Genomic DNA, 17,500 nt, shown 5'->3' with positions numbered 1-17,500 from the left:
ACACACACACACACACACACACACACACACACACACACACACACACACACACACACACACACACACACACACACACACACATGCCAGTGTGCACACACACACACATACACACACACGCATGCATACACACACGCATACAAACAAACTTGTTTCCATGGTTTGTATCGCCTGATCAGTAACTACCCTGATAGCACAGGGATGTTGAATTGATAATAAAAAAGAAACACATTTCCTTCCATCACAGGACACTTGTCTGAGTAACCAGTAGACCAGTGTGCTTGGTTCTTCCGTTTCTTTTACTAGGTGTTCAGTCTATTTACCTCAATGGAGGTACAAGGGAGAAAAATGGTGTAACAGCTATACCATGGGTTAGCAATATCATGTGCTAGTGTTGTACTTGAATTTACTTTGACCTTTACTTTTGACAAGTCTGAATTTTCCCACTAACCCTACCTCAGGGGCTATGTAGTCTAACTGTACCTCAGGAGCTATGTAGTCTGGAGTTCCACAGAAGGTGGTGGCTCGGTTCTCCCCAAAGACGTTCTCCTTACACATGCCAAAGTCAGCAATCTTTATGTGGCCCTCGCCGTCCAACATCACATTATCCAGCTTCAGATCTCTGCAGACACATACAGAGAGAGAGAGAGAGAGAGAGAGAGAGAGAGAGAGAGAGAGAGAGAGAGAGAGAGAGAGAGAGAGAGAGAGTGAGAGAGAGAGAGAGAGAGAAACAGACAGACAGACAGGCCGAGACCAAAACAGTGACAGAGGGAACAGAGAAACAGAGAAATGATACTCTAGTGACAGCAAATGTACAGTAATTCACTACCAGGAGGATATAGGGACAACACTCTCTATGAACGAATCTCTATGAAGTGCACCCTAAACATCTTCCTATTCATTGTGCTGACATGCAGCGGGATTTGAAAGATAACCCTTTAAACCCTTTAAACCACCCTCTGCCCATAACGAGTTCCTAGACGAGTTCTTCCTAAACATGATGTGATGAAGGGCTAGCATGACTACTTGGCTAGAGTAATGTGTGACAAGTTGGAAAATCGCTGAGAGAGAGAGAGAGAGAGAGAGAGAGAGAGAGAGAGAGAGAGAGAGAGAGAGAGTGTGAGTGTGTGAGAGTTACCTGTAGATGATGCCTTTGGTATGTAGAAATTGAAGACCACAAACAATTTCTGCTGAGTAGAATCTGCACAAGAAAGAAAACTTTGTTTAAAACCAGGTTGGAAAGTGTGTGCGTGCGTGCGTGTGTGCGCGTGCGTGCGTGCGTGCGTGCGTGTGTCTGTGAGTGTGTGTGGAGGGGCCATAGTAGTCTCTATAACCTTTGTTATACATTTACAATGGGCAAAGATCTCATTGTAAACAGAGTTTAGAAATTACAGCATCCCCAAACAATGTGTGCGTGTGTGTGTGTGTGTGTGTGTGTGTGTGTGTGTGTGTGTGTGTGTGTGTGTGTGTGTGTGTGTGTGTCTGTGCGTGTGTCTGTGTGTGTGTGTGTGTGTGTGTGTGTGTGTGTGTGTGTGTGTGTGTGTGTGTGTGTCTGTGCGTGTGCGTGCGTGCGTGTGTGTGTGTGTGTTTGTGTTTGAGTGTTTGTGTACATACGTGGTTCTATACAAGTCAAAGCGTCCTTTCTCCTGGATGTGAAACATGAGATCTCCTCCATTCAGATACTCCATGACAAAGAACAGGTGCTCCTGGTGGACACAACACAGCCAGCAGAAACCACATCAGCAACAACAAAACACAAACATGGATGGAGGGAGGGATATACAGATGGTTATACGTATCTGCCTTGATGGATGAATGGATGGTTAGATCCGCCAAACATTTGATTCAATATAGTTATTCGACCTAACATCTGCATATGTTGAATAACTATATACTATTGGAATGTCCCCGTATTTCCTAACATATTGCAATGTACATTTTAATCGATCAGTAATATACATACAATCATTTCATGAGGGTAGATCGACAGATGGAGAGATACATAGATACATACATCAGATAGATGCATAGATAGGCCTACATACATCAGATAGATGCAGTACATCATGCTGAGAAGTTTTTTTGTTTGTTTTTTTTAAAGACTTTTTGGGGGGCTTTGGTACTATATTTGTGATAGGACAGTGACAGAGGAACAGGAAAGGAGTGGGGAGAGATAGGCAGGGAAGGACTCGCCGGTGTAGTAAGCGAGTTAGAGAAGGTAGAGAATGCGCGCACATCAGTGGTACAGGTGCTGGACAAAATAAAGTAACTGAAATAAATGATAGAAGTCCAGTGCAAATAAATCACTGGGAGCATTAACAGTGTTGCGGACTTCAATCATTTATTTTAGCAAGCTAGTTAGGCCACGGTAGACCCATCATGCAGAGAAGTTAACTGCATTAACTCTTCAACTACTGCAAGAGTACGCTGTTAATGAAATGGGAAGAGGAATCATTTCCTGTTGCAACACCTCATTAAAGCTTACTCAAAAGCCTAATGTGCGCCTGTAATGTGTATTAACGGTTACAGTATGTGGCAATATAGTGTTTCACTGGTAGTCAGATTGTGTCAGGGTTTGTGGCGTCTATTGCCCAAAGTTGATCAGCAACAGCAGCATCATTCTCAGACCAACAGCAAACAGAACACCCTCTCTCATGTCACAGCTAGTGGGCCGTGGCGGCTTAGGTGGCAGAGGAGCTATTCCGCACCCAGAAGGTTGCAGGTTTGAGCCCCACTCTGCCTGACCCCATTGTTGTGTGCTTGAGCGAGACACTTATCCCCGAATTGCTTCTGGTAGCAGGGTGGTACCCTGCTTGGCAGCCACTGCCTCTGTGTGTGAATGTGAGTGTGAACGGGTGAATCGGAGGTCTACAATGTCAAGTGCTTTGACTGCTCGAAGGAGTGGAAAAGCACTATAATATAAATGCAGTCCATTTACCATCTCACCATTTACAGCAGGGAAAGAGCAGTTGAGTTGGAAAAACTTGTTTTCTTGGAAATGGATAGGGCTTTTTCCTCTTAACTGCTGTAATGATCAAATTCTAATGGCTGTCACAGTGGTAATGTACAATGCACACACACACACACACACACACACACACACACACACACACACACACACACACACACACACACACACACACACACACACACACACACACACACACACACACACACACACACACACACACACACACAAACTTTCTCTCTCTCTCTCTCTCTCTCTCTCTCTCTCTCTCTCTCTCTCTCTCTCTCTCTCTCTCTCTCTCACCTTGGTCTGGAAGGTTGAGTACAGGTGTGTGAGGAAGGGGTTGTCCCAGGCCAGCGCTAGCACCCTCTTCTCCACCATGGTGCACTCCACATCATCGTCCATCAGCACCACGTCTTTCTTCAGGGCCTTCACTGCAAACCACTCACCACTGCCCTTCAGCTCTGCCAACAAGACCTGGGCCATGGAGAGAGAGAGAGAGAGAGAGAGAGAGAGAGAGAGAGAGAGAGAGAGAGAGAGAGAGAGAGAGAGAGAGAGAGAGGGGGATGAGAGAGAGAGAGAGAGAGAGAGAGAGAGAGAGAGAGAGAGAGAGAGAGAGAGAGAGAGAGAATAAGTTGTGTCTGTGGGGTAGTAATAAAACTCTTCAGGTGTTGATCGTGACCAAAATGCAAAACTTGAAGTGAAGTGAGAGGGTCCGAGGCACTCTGAAGTCCGTTAAAAGTCCTTTATTGAGATATGGACATCTCTGACCCTCTCTCTTTCCGTCAAGACCTGGGCCAAATCCCAAAAGAGGTGGGCGCCGCAGTTAACCCCTTTTGAGCAGAGCCTACGTTATAACCTCACTCTCACAAAAATTGCATTGACCAAGTTTCGTTCGGTTACTTTAAGGCTCTCGAGTCGGTAATGTCATAGCAATCAACTTTCTGCCTACTTACTGATATCTGACATAAAGTCACCCGAATATATATATATATATATATATATATATATATATATATATATATATATATATACCCATATACCCGCATATATATACCCGTATTATCGCACTTGGCTATGACAAAAGCAATGTGGAACTAGACCACTTAAACCACACATATACTTACCATTAGGTTCAGGGCTCGACATATGCACCTACCAAATGCTGGTAAAACTTGGCTGTGGCTAGTAATAATGTCAGTCTCCCTAGGCACTTCGTCAGGCAGCTTGTTCTTGTATATACTGTATCTGAGTAGCTTATATTTTGTTTGCCTTGAAGTTCAAGAAAAATCTCAGTTACCGGTACTCAATTTCTCCGCCTATCGCTGTTCTTGTTACTTTAGCCCTTCATAATCGAGTTTAGACATACTGTACAGTGCCATGGTAAAGAAAAAAAGATAACAAGGCTAGTAGCAAGGCTGAATGTCTAGTGACTCAGTGAAACCGCTTGCCACAGGCGCCGGTCAACGAAAATGGTAATTAGGCTACTGAAAAAGGGTCAGTATAGAGTTGCCTGGTGCTCTCTTGTAGCCCATTGTTAACCACAAACAGGGCAGGATGTGGGTTGAATGTGTGGTCTTTATAACTGGCTGTTATACTACCCTCGCTGGATCTTTATGACTGACTGTTTTGTTCTTCATAACTGGCGACTGTTTTTGCCCCTTTACTTTATTTAGTATTTCAATAGCTGTTTTCCAAAATGCAATATAACTACATACTGTATATATAAAACAATATACAATTCGATTAAATCGTCAGATTACATCGCGATATATTGATACATTTCGATTATTATTTACACCCCTAATTTGAGTTACCCAGGTCAGTGGCTTACTCAGTGTGTGTGTGTGTGTGTGTGTGTGTGTGTGTGTGTGTGTGTGTGTGTGTGTGTGTGTGTGTGTGTGTGTGTGCGCGCGTGCGTGCGCTGGTGTGTGCGTCTGAGTGTCTGTGTGTGTGTGTTTGTGTTTGTGTTTGTGAGTGTCTGTGTGTGTGTATTACCTTGCCAAAGCTGCCCTTGCCCAGCACCTTGTGCAGTATGAAGTTGTCGATGCCAATGCAGGTCTGGGAGATGCGGGAGGGGGGGCGAGGACCTGTCCCTTCCCAAAGACAGCCATACGGAGCTCCATCTGCATAGGAGATCACATTAGAGTAGATTAGAGTAGTGTTTCTCAACGGCGGCGGTACAGCCCCCCAAGGGGCGTTGGGGGGCCCTATGCAGGACCCATCCCTTCCCATAGGCAGCCATAGGGAGCCCCATCTGTATAGCAGATCACATTAGAGTAGATTAGACCAGAGTCTTCATTGTCCCATAGGGATATTTGTTTACACATCAGACAGGTTCCATCAATTCCATCAGGATCAGCATTAGTCAGATTGTTGTCAACCCCTCAGCGCAGCACTATGGCTCTCTGTAATGTCATAGTAATGTTGCTATGATGTAGTTAAGCATTTTCAGCAAGTGAATAGGGTCGCCGGCGACCCCTGCTGCAGTAAGAGGCTACTTCACATCTCACAGACAGTAAACATATCAAACTTGTCTTTGTCATTTTTATGTAACGGTTTGACAACACTGTGAGACATTGCGTATGGACAACACACACACACACGCACGCACGCGCACACACACGCACGCACGCACGCACCAAAAAAAGACACATATAGACATTGCACAGGGACAACATACTGTACACACATGAACGTATACACAAATACACATGCATTCTAAGAAAAAAATACAGCCAGCACAACCTGCCAGCACAACATGCAAAGATTCCACACATAATTGAAAAATGTGCATTTCTTACAATCTCACAACAGTTCTCATGTTGTCCCTTTAAATAAGTTAAGTTTAAATAGTCTCAGGTGACAAGGGTTAAACTGTAACTAGATTGCATTCTCGCAGAAAATGCTGGAAAAAGGGCTTGCCTTTTGGGGCAGAGCTGAGCAGTTTTATTTTTGATATCTCTATACCTAAATTAAAAACAAACTTCTACTTGAAAAGAAAGCTAAAAGAAAAGTGGGAAAAATCCATCCACCCAGTCAGAAGTTATGGGTCAAACCATTCAGTCATCTTGGATTCAGCCATCTTGAAAGTGTTGTAGCTCCGCGTTTTTGGGATATACTAAATGACATACATGCTATTTTAAGTTGGCTAAGGAACACTGCATATGATATAATTTTGAAAATCAACAAGGGTCCGAGTGGGATTCGAACTCACAACCTCCATATCTCTACTCCGGCACCTCTACCATTGAGCCAAGCAGCTGGCTGTCATAAGCATTTCAGCAAGTATCACATTGCATTGAAGAGCTGAACAATATAATTCTAGAAGTGTAGTGCAGCTGCTCCAGAGAGAGTAGATAAGATATTTGTTAAACCCACGACGTCACTGTTGATATAAAGAATCTCTGGCTGCTCGTTAAGAATAGAATGTTGAAAAAAAGTGACAGTTGAGATGGAACCCTTTATTGGCAGCACCTGTTCTGATTGTCTGAATGGCAGTTAGGTGCTGTTTCCACGTAGCAGGATATTTTTTTAGCAGGGTATTTTTTTCTCCTGCTACGTGGAAACGCAACATGTGGATAAAAAAATCCTCCATTGTAACAAATGCGTTTCAGACCCCTAAACAGGATATTTTTTTCTCCTGCTATTTTTTTCTCCTGCACCTGGATTTTTAAATATCTGCTATGTGGAAACGGAAGGCCAAAACCAATGCAAAACCAATACAAGCAGGAGAAAAAAATATCCACATATAAAAATATCCAGCTACGTGGAAACGGCACCTCATTGTGCTCTAAGGCAGAGGCTCTGTAAGCCCGCTTAATTACGTAAGTACATGTAAGTGCATACACTGTAAGTGTCAAAGCATTCACACACTTCACACAAATTCAGCAAGACTCAAATGTTTCTTCTTCTCACTGTGCTAACCTGTCACATGGGAATGTTAATTATATCCCCGAAACGCGGAGCGTCGGGGATGTAATGGTTTTTCGTACACCGCCGCCGCCGCCGCGTCCGCCGCCGCCGCCGCGTCCACCGCCGCGTAAGGTCTTTCGTGTTAACGCGATAACTTTTGAACGGATGTTTGGATTTGTCCCAGATTTGGTGTGTGAATGCTCTAGGGCAGGTTCATGAACTGATTCGAGTTTGGAGGTCAACAATTTCAAGATGGCCGAATTTTTGTTTGGTCCATAACTTCTGACCGGGTGGATGGATTTGTCCCAGATTTGGTGTGTGAATGCTCTAGGGTGGGTTCATGAACTGATTAGAGTTTGGAGGTTAACACTTTCAAGATGGCCGAATTCAAGATGGCCGAATTTTTGTTTGGTCCATAACTTCTGACCGGGTGGATGGATTTGTCCCAGATTTGGTGTGTGAATGTTCTAGGGTAGGTTCATGAACTGATTCGAGTTTGGAGGTCAACAATTTCAAGATGGCCGAATTCAAGATGGCCCGAATTTTTGTTTGGCCCATTACTTCTGACCGGGTGGATGGATTTGTCCCAGATTTGGTGTGTGAATGCTCTAGGGTGGGTTCATGAACTGATTACAGTTTGGAGGTTAACACTTTCAAGATGGCCGAATTCAAGATGGCCGAATTTTTGTTTGGTCCATAACTTCTGACCGGGTGGATGAATTTGTCCCAGATTTGGTGTGTGAATGTTCTATGGTAGGTTCATGAACTGATTCGAGTTTGGAGGTCAACAATTTCAAGATGGCCGAATTCAAGATGGCCGAATTTTTGTTTGGCCCATTACTTCTTACCGGGTGGATGGATTTGTCCCAGATTTGGTGTGTGAATGCTCTAGGGTGGGTTCATGAACTGATTACAGTTTGGAGGTTAACACTTTCAAGATGGCCGAATTCAAGATGGCCGAAGTTTTGTTTGGTCCATAACTTCTGACCGGGTGGATGGATTTGTCCCAGATTTGGTGTGTGAATGTTCTAGGGTAGGTTCATGAACTGATTCGAGTTTGGAGGTCAACAATTTTAAGATGGCCGAATTCAAGATGGCCGAATTTTTGTTTGGCCCATTACTTCTGACCGGGTGGATGGATTTGTCCCAGATTTGGTGTGTGAATGCTGCAGGGTAGGTTCATGAACTGATTCGAGTTTGGAGGTCAACACTTTCAAAATGGTGGAATTTTTATTTGGCCCATAACTTCTGACTGGGTGGATTGATTTGCCCGGTAACTCCTTAATTTAATGGTTCACCATTTCAATGAATCTACCATATCAGGTAGGCCTACAGTGTAATAACCAGTGTAACAATATTTAATACCATGTAATACTAGTGTAATACCAGTGTAAAAATAGGAAATACCAGGTACAGTGTAATAACCAGTGTAACAATATGTAATACCATGTAATACTAGTGTAATACCAGTGTACAAATATGCAATACCATGTAATACCACTTACACACAAATAGCCTACATGATATAAGTACAAAATTGTTGCATGTTCTTACACTGGTATTACATGGTATTACATATTGTTACACTGGTTATTACACTGTACCTAATGTGGTATATCCACTGTAATAGTGAACCATTAAAACAGTGTTACCATTTGCCCCATTTTTTCCTTCATTTTCACAATAGTCATTTGGTTTTAAGCCTATGCATGTCATTGATCTATGTATAGATATTAAATATATTTATTTTATATTTTGTATTTATCATAAACGTTCATGAAAAGGTGGACGGGAGTGGTAGGAATGATTGGGGACTGGAAGCGTCGCGTTTCGGGGATATACCTTAAGCAGTCGAAGGCGACTGCACAGGCAGTCTAGTTATTTCGGGTAAATATGCACCATTCCTGTTTGATGAGAAGAGAAATTACGTTTGAACCAACAGTGGCCTGTGGCACAGGGCTGCTGAATGCCACTACATTATAGTAACATACATGCTATAGTGTTACTGTATGTAAAGCTAGCCAGAAGTGTATGCTACAGTACTTATGCATGTCAGAAGCTTCACAGATACTGTGTATTACAATAATACAGGTAGAGTATTACAGGATCGCCATGATATCACAGTATCAGTATAGCTTCACTGCTGTGAGAATTCTACCTTCAATGCCATTCATAACCATTCTGTCAGGCTGGAAGTTTTCATTTGCATTCTCTACTACTTGAAGTGAAGTGAAAGCCCAATTGGGAAACTCCAACTCCCATTGTCATTGTGACATAGCACTACACAGCACACAAGTGCACACTGCACACAACGAAATTGCATTTGTGCCTCACCGGCAGGAAGGACCAACTAGGAGAGTGTTAAATTTGACACTAATTGCTGAATAAAGACAACAATATTTACTGTGGACATATGTCACTAAGATTAGTATTGTTGCTCACCATTAGTGTCTACCCCCGGACTGCTGTTGAAGTCCTGGTACACACCTGCATCCAGGTCCTTAGACTCAGGACGGCGGGTAGATTTCTAAAGAGAGAGAGAGAGAGAGAGAGAGAGCGAGAGAGAGAGAGAGACAGAGAGAGAGAAACAGAGAGACAGATTCAGACACAGACACAGAGAAACAGACACAGAGAGACAGAGAGAGGTACACAGAAAGACAAAGTGAAGCAAATAATTGAACAGAAGGATAGAGAAGACAGTCTAGTATAATAGAGAAGACAGTCTGTTTCTCATAAAAAGAGAGAAACAGATGAATACAAAAGAGAATTAGAAGAGGAGGAGAAGGGAATGCCTCAGATAGAGCCGTGATGAGATGGTGTCGAGTCAGCATGGCTGGACTAGGGGAGAAATAGGGCCCGGGCACTTTTGGCTTAAAGGGGCCCCTCATAATTAGCGGCGCAGAACTGACTCACCGGTGGGCCATGCACACTTGTGGGCCCCTATTTTCAGATTTTTTTTTTTCATTTCTGAAAATAGGGGCCCACAAGGGTGCAGGGCCCACCGGGAAATGCCTGCTATGCCAAATGGCCAGCCCAGCCCTGCTGGCCAGTACATTCTCTCACAGATAGAGTCTGTATATTACAAACCCCCTTCATTGCATTCTTCAGGCAACAACACATTTCCTTCCCAGTCGTCAAACACTCCACTCCAAAGACATCAGCACTGCAGGACTGATGACACTTCACATTACCAAAGTAATAACCTGAAATTGAACCGTCGTCTTAAATCAAGGAAAGTGTCCCAAATAACGCCTGCCCGTCATAGACAGCATCATCCACAGACCATCAAAGTCATAATTACATATGACCCAACCCCAGAGATGAGACGAGCTTGCCATCTCGGGAGACATCAGTAGGTTAAGGCCAGCATGTCTGGACATGCGCTATATACTGCTGTCTCACATTTGGAACAGCCATCTCCATCTCTCTGCATAGGAGCTGGGCTATGAAATGTACACGCCACAGTCAGCTTGGAGATTCATCAGAGACATATTGATGCCTGTAAATATATTCAATCATCTATATCTAACATCTGTGCATGCATCCCTACAAATCTCATGAGTCTTACCTGCCCGCCTACGGCAAGTAGCGGACTTCTTTTTTCTTTTAAATTCTTTTGAAGGATTTTTTGCCTTGACAGGAAATGAGTGGGGAGAGAGAGACGGGGAAGGATTGGGAAATGACCCGGGCCAGAATCGAACCCGAGTCGCCAAAGTAGTAACCCAGTGCCCTACTGTTAGGCCACGGCAGGGCCAGTAGTGGACTTCTGAGTCCGAGTTTAAGTATAGAAACAAATGTAACATGAGCCCTAGTCTTGTCTAATTGGCTAAGTACGAGGGAAGAAGAGCTGTATTGAATGTGGGATATTCTCATGTCCTTCCGTAACCTGCCCTAAAGGATGACCACATCGAATGGACTACTAGACATTACAGGAGTAGGATAAAACATTTATTTACTGTAATTAGATGAGAGGAGATGCGATGCCCATACCTGTCCGACCTGAGTCAGAGCCTCGGCAAGAAGCTTCTGGTTGATTCCACACAGGTTGGCCACTTTCTTTTGACACTTATGGTGAACGTTCATGCCACAGTCTGACAAACAGAAACGCACAATTAGAAGCTGTTTACACATATTACAATGTGCATTTCTAAACTCCAGTTTCAAAAATATCCCATTTTAGGGGGATAAAACGCACTTGTCACAATGGAGTTGGAATTTTTATCCACATTTGATTACACGTTAACAGACAAAAAATATCTGCATTTGAAAATATCTGTATACGTGTAAACACCTTAGTGTAATGTACAGTATGCCCACCCACACACACACACATAGGCCGCACGCAAGCTCACGCTCAAACAAACACACAAAGACGCACATACGCACGTGCACACACACACACACACACACACACACAGACACACACAGACACACACAGACACACACAGAGACACACACACACACACACACACACACACACACACACACACACACACACACACACACACACACACACACACGCACACACACGCACACACAAACGCTTACCTTCACATTTGAGCCCCTGCTTCACCAGCCCCCACAGTAGGCTGCCACAGTGGTCACAGAAGGTGGGACTCATGTAGTTGTGAATCTTAAATCGGTGCGGCATGTCAATCTTGAAACGCTCCTTCTGAAACTACAAACAGACAAAACACACACACACACGAATGCGCTCACTCAATTTTGTCATCATCACTATCCTCAGAAATGTTTCATATAATTTGTGCATTTGATGTGAATGTGAAACGTATTGCTTACTGTGTTACGACAAGGCCGCTGTTATAAATTAGCTACTACCACAATGGCAATGTCCAAGTCGTAATGTATTACTAAAGAATTACCGTGCAGTGTTGTAGTAGTATAGTACCATGGTAGTTAAAGGGGTATGCCACTATTTTCGGCCTTAATACAGTTCAAATCGTTGGCCAGGGTTTATAAAGGTGGTAAAGTGTCTTATTTTTCATGTTAAGCGTTGTCTTGCTTTGAGACAAGTTAAAAGAGGGAATATGTCACTAAGCTAGTGAAAGTCAATGGATCCGTGTAGCATTTTAACTGTATTAAGCCCCAAAATAGTGGCATACCCCTTTAAGTCTTTTCAATAACTAGACTGCCTGTGCAGTCGCCTTCGACTGCTTAAGGTATATTCCCGAAACGCGACGCTTCCAGTCCCCCATCATTCCTACCACTCCCGTCTACAATTTCGTAAACGTATATGATACATACAGACGTGACATGACGTGCATAGGCTTAAAACCAAACGACTATTGTGAAAATGAAGCAAAAAATGGGGCACATGGTAATACTGTTTTAATGGTTCAGTGGATATACCACATTTGGTACAGTGTAATAACCAGTGTAACAATATTTAATACAATGTGATACCAGTGTAACACCGCCATTTTTTTTTACTTACATCATGTGTTTGTGCGTAAGTGGTATTACATGGTATTGCATATTGTTACACTGGTATTACACTATATTACATGGTATTGCATACTATTACACTCGTTATTACACTGTACCTGATATTGCATATTGTTACACTGGTATTACACTAGTATTACATGGTATTAAATATTGTTACATTGGTTATTACACTGTACCTAATATGGTAGATTCACTGAAATGGTGAACCATTAAAATAAGATGTTACCGGGCAAATCAATCCACCCAGTCAGAAGTTATGGGCCAAATGAAAATTCCGCCATTTTGAAAGTGTTGTCTTCCAAACTCGAATCAGTTCATGAACCTACCCTAGAGCATTCACACACAAAATCTGAGACAAATCCATCCACCCGGTCAGTAGTTATGGGCCAAACAAAAATTCGGCCATCTTGAATTCAGCCATCTTGAAAGTGTTGACCTCCAAACTCGAATCAGTTCATGAACCTACCCTAGAGCATTCACACACCAAATCTGGGACAAATCCATCCACCCGGTCAGAAGTTATGGACCAAACAAAAATTCGGCCATCTTGAATTCAGCCATCTTGAAAGTGTTAACCTCCAAACTCGAATCAGTTCATGAACCTACCCTAGAGCATTCACACACCAAATCTGGGACAAATCCATCCACCCGGTCAGAAGTTATGGACCAAACAAAAATTCGGTCATCTTGAATTCAGCCATCTTGAAAGTGTTGACCTCCAAACTCGAATCAGTTCATGAACCTACCCTAGAGCATTCACACACCAAATCTGGGACAAATCCATCCACCCGGTCAGAAGTTATGGACCAAACAAAAATTCGGCCATCTTGAATTCAGCCATCTTGAAAGTGTTGACCTCCAAACTCGAATCAGTTCATGAACCTACCCTAGAGCATTCACACACCAAATCTGGGACAAATCCAAACATCCGTTCAAAAGTTATCGCGTTAACACGAAAGACCTTACGCGGCGGACGCGGCGGCGGCGGCGGCGGCGGCGGTGCACGCAAAACCATTACATCCCCGACGCTCCGCGTTTCGGGGATATAACGCAAAACCATTACATCCCCGACGCTCCGCGTTTCGGGGATATAACTAGTACAGCATTCCACTGGTGGAAAGGTGGGCATTACACCTGACTGCAAACCATAACACTGTCTGAAAGCAACAAAATCGGTTCCATGTCCACATTGAATCCATGGATTCAATCTTTATGATGTTATGCGCTATAACTGCAAATCCATCAACTGTCACTGTCAGTGTGAAGTGACTTTATAAAAAATAGAAATGGACAATACCACAAAACAACTTTCAAAAAGGTGTTACTCTGCTTTTGTTGCCTTCAACTCAGTCCGGCAGTAAATAACGGAATGGGATGTATTTAGCTGTTTTCGGTGGGTCACGTTGCTTGCAGTTACAAGGTGTAATGAAGCCAGAGACGGCCTATTATGATATGTTAGAATTAAAATACTCTTTGATGAAGCTACGTTGTGCGGTCATACATACCACTGTGTCCCTACTGTTGGCCGCAGTTCCAGTGCATCGTCCAATGATCTTGTCGATGCATTTCTTATGGATAGCTGCATTGCACTCTAGAAAGGAAACACCACGGCACATCTTGACTTATTACAGCATGGTTATTACAGTGGCTGGAAGTCACGAGGTGTCAAAAGTTGAAGTAATGGTGCATTCCAGAACCATTCCAAACTAGAAGGAGATCACACTTCTCCTACCTGCATATTTCAGCTGCCGTTCCTGGCAGTTGAAGTGGGAGTTCTACAACCATAGCAACCGCCACGGCTTTCACTGACTTTAGCGCAGTGTTTTGATACAAGCCAAAATAATATAGCTATTAGGCTACTACACATAAGTTACATTTATGGTGACAAAACAGCATATTATGACATGTAGAAGATACATTGACTGCTGAGTTTAGTTAAATTGACTGTCTGGAACAACCGCACAAAAAAAAAAAAAGTTTCACTTATTTATTGACATTTTACATAATGGCTCCATGGGGGGCACCATTATCCTCCTACTTCAGTTTGTTGAGGTTGGACGAGTGCAAAGAGTTCCCCCCACTTCGCTAGTAGGAGGTTCCACTTCAACTGGCATTCCAGAGCATTTTTCGTAGTAGGAGGTAGGACAAGTGCGATTTCCTACTAGTTTGTTTTGGGTCTGGAATGCACCATAAATCCATGATAGGTACAACACTTGCACATGGCATCCATAGTTGTTGTTACACTGCTTACTGCACCGTACCTACTGAGGTAGATACATTGCAACAAAAGTGTGGCAGGGTTTTTACTTGTCTGTTATTTCTACTTCTGCTTTTGACAACTCTACTGGAAATTTGTAAATGTGAGTGTGTGTTGCTAAACTCACGTCTGCACTTGTATCCTTGCTTGTTGAGGCCCCTGAGAATAAGAAACACAAGAAAAACATGACACACAGCCATCATCATACAAAAAGCAGAAGTTGTAATGATACACTCAACTCACAATTCGGTTCGTATCACAATGTTTGACCTACGGTTTGATACACCCCACCATTTTTGAAATGTATGTTGGATTAATGAAAAATGAATTAATTTGCTTTTATTTTCATTTGGCAATATTATAAAGTGAAATTATAAATAAAAAACATGATAGTTTATTGGTCGAATAGGTTACAAGAAGCTTGGAAGCTTGGAAGCAATATCACATCACATGTGGTTATTTTCTGAAGAGTAACAACACTTTGAAAGGTATTCTTACACCGCAATACAGTATCGTGACTCTGCATATTGCGATTTTACGGTTCGATACAATATTGTTACAGCCCTAGTACCTCCGCTTCGAGGGTTTATTCAAGTCGTACAACATTTCGACCCAACAGGGTCTTCATCAGGCACATGCTCCGAGGCCAGTGTGTGACTTCAGAGATACTGGATGGAATGCTTGGAATGTTTTTTCTACAGAAATTCCTCCAGCTGCTGTTAATTAAAATCTGCAGTGCTTACCATCTGGGTTGCCTATTGCCCAATATGAATATTTTACGACATCCCACAACATATTATTTTGGGGGAGGGTCTAGGAACTAAGAAGAGCTAAAATATTGTTGTCCAATTCCTCTGCATGCCACAGTGATAGCACTACAACCAATCAGCACAATGAATAGGATGACATATAGGCTGCTGTACCACAGTGATTTGTCAGCCAGTCTAAAAAGCATCAACTCCCTCGTCCCCTGGACCCCTGTTACCGATTAGCCGCCTAGATTTCCATGCTAGTTTTACACCTCCTCTGTGTTTGGTGTAGTTGGGCTCTTTAAAGTGGGGGTACGCGATTTCTGGTGTCATCAATCAATTAGGCAACTTATCATGTCAACCCCCTTTTTGTATTCAAACATGGACAGAATTTTTCAGGAGAAGTGGGTGGACTGCATACTACGCCCAATACACCCCTGGTCATACGTAGAAATAGAGTGCGTTTATACCACTCCTCCTCCATCCCTTCCCTTCGGCCAGAGAGAATAAGGTTGAGTCCATGTGAGGCAGGTGACTGAGTGACCTTGCTAACTATAGCTGGAGCCTCTACTCTCCAGGGCCGATGACAGCTTTGTCTGGGCCCGGGACAAAGACATCTGAAAGGACCCCAAACCCAATACATACAATGTAATGAGGATCCAATTCTGGGGCCCCTCTCTCCCTGGGCCCTGGACCTGGGACAAGTGACCCCTGTGTCCCCCCCCTGTCAGCTTCCCTGCTCCTCCCCAAACCTACCCCCACCCCCTGTAGGCCTACTCTCCCCTCCTCCTCCCCCTCCTCCTCCCCACCCCATGTAGGCCTCCACTCCGCTCCCCATACCAACCCCCACCCCATGTAGGCCTCCCCCTACCCCCTCCTCAAGTAGGCCAGGAAGCTGCTGGAGCTAAAGCAGGACTGTCTGGACCAGCCGCATCCTGGTAGCAGGGTGTCCTATTCACACTCTCATTTCCAAACAGAATTTCTCTCCTGAAGAGACAACAAAATCTAATCTAATCTGATCTAATCTAATCTCCAGGCTGCTGGGCTGATAGCAGACAACACCATGGATGGTAATGTTACCACAGGGTATGGTGGAATTTACCATACAGAGCAAAGTTGTATGGTTTGAGTTGTATAAATTGTATGTTGTGGTTGATATATTGTTTGGGAGTAAAAAAAATGAAAAAGGCAGAATCTTAAAATGTCCATATTAAAGATCAAAAGGGGCTGAGGCAACAAATAAGCAGTCTAGCTATGCAGCCAGCAAGAATGTACATGTCTAGACGTATACGTGCACACACTTGCACTAACACACCACCACAACCACTCAAGAAATCACACACAGACAAACGTACACCTTATGCAAAGGTGTGTATTTGCGTGTGCGTGTGCGTGTGCGTGTGCGTGTGTGTGTGAGTGTGTGTGTGTGTGTGTGTGTGTGTGTGTGTGTGTGTGTGTGTGTGTTTGTGTGTGTATGTAGGTGTGTGTGTGTGTGTGTGCATGTCTGTGAAAGTCTGTGTTTGTTGTCTGGCCCCGGGCCCCATCCCTGGGCATCAGTGTGTGCAGGTGTGTGGGGTGAACTGACAAAAAAGCAGAAAGTCCACACACTGTTGCTGCTCCCAGTTTATTGTATACAACGTTTCCACCAGTCTGGGGTCCGTATCTCGAAAGCGTCTTTGCTAACGACGGTAGCAACGTCCTTCGTAAGAGCGACTCAACTCTCTCTCGACAGCGACGCTCACCACTAAATCCAAGGGAATGGTAAGACGGTCTTAAGACGATCTTAAGATGGTTAGCAACGACAAGAATCGAGAAACGGACCCCTGGTCTTCGTCAGGTATAGGTCACGTTGTATAGTAAACTGGGAGCAGCAACAGTGTGCGGACCTTCTCCTTTGTTTGTTTGATCATGTTTAGTCCTGCACCTGTTTTTTACTTGGATGTGCGTGCACTACACTCCAAACGCTACAGTACTGTGTGTGGGGGGGTGAACTGACCAGACAAAGTCCCTGCAGACGGAGCAGAAGGTGGGCTGCCTGAAGAAGGTGGCAATGAACTCGTGGTTCTTGATGAAGTGGATCTTGGCCTGCTTGATGGCCCCTCGCCTGCGGTTCAGGTTGGGAAGCTCCTCCTCCAGCATCACAGA

At 43.8% G+C, this 17,500-nt stretch overlaps 1 protein-coding gene across 1 annotated transcript in view; it reads right to left on the bottom strand.

The window, feature by feature from the left end:
- Positions 1-17,500, bottom strand: part of prkcda (protein kinase C, delta a) — a 29,127-nt gene that overhangs the window by 2,638 nt on the left and 8,989 nt on the right. The window contains exons 5-15 of the mRNA XM_063215219.1: positions 17,352-17,500; positions 14,734-14,765; positions 13,855-13,940; positions 11,429-11,558; positions 10,871-10,971; positions 9,323-9,407; positions 4,964-5,091; positions 3,269-3,442; positions 1,612-1,703; positions 1,136-1,198; positions 481-619 (exon numbers count right to left, since the gene is read on the bottom strand). The exon at positions 17,352-17,500 is cut by the window's right edge and continues 17 nt beyond it. Coding sequence (XP_063071289.1) covers positions 481-619; positions 1,136-1,198; positions 1,612-1,703; positions 3,269-3,442; positions 4,964-5,091; positions 9,323-9,407; positions 10,871-10,971; positions 11,429-11,558; positions 13,855-13,940; positions 14,734-14,765; positions 17,352-17,500 — 1,179 coding nt within the window. The remainder of the gene's footprint in view (positions 1-480; positions 620-1,135; positions 1,199-1,611; positions 1,704-3,268; positions 3,443-4,963; positions 5,092-9,322; positions 9,408-10,870; positions 10,972-11,428; positions 11,559-13,854; positions 13,941-14,733; positions 14,766-17,351) is intronic.

Source organism: Engraulis encrasicolus, chromosome 14 (genome assembly GCF_034702125.1).
Source record: "Engraulis encrasicolus isolate BLACKSEA-1 chromosome 14, IST_EnEncr_1.0, whole genome shotgun sequence".
NCBI lineage: Eukaryota > Metazoa > Chordata > Actinopteri > Clupeiformes > Engraulidae > Engraulis > Engraulis encrasicolus.
This window is presented reverse-complemented; position numbering and strand designations above follow the sequence as displayed.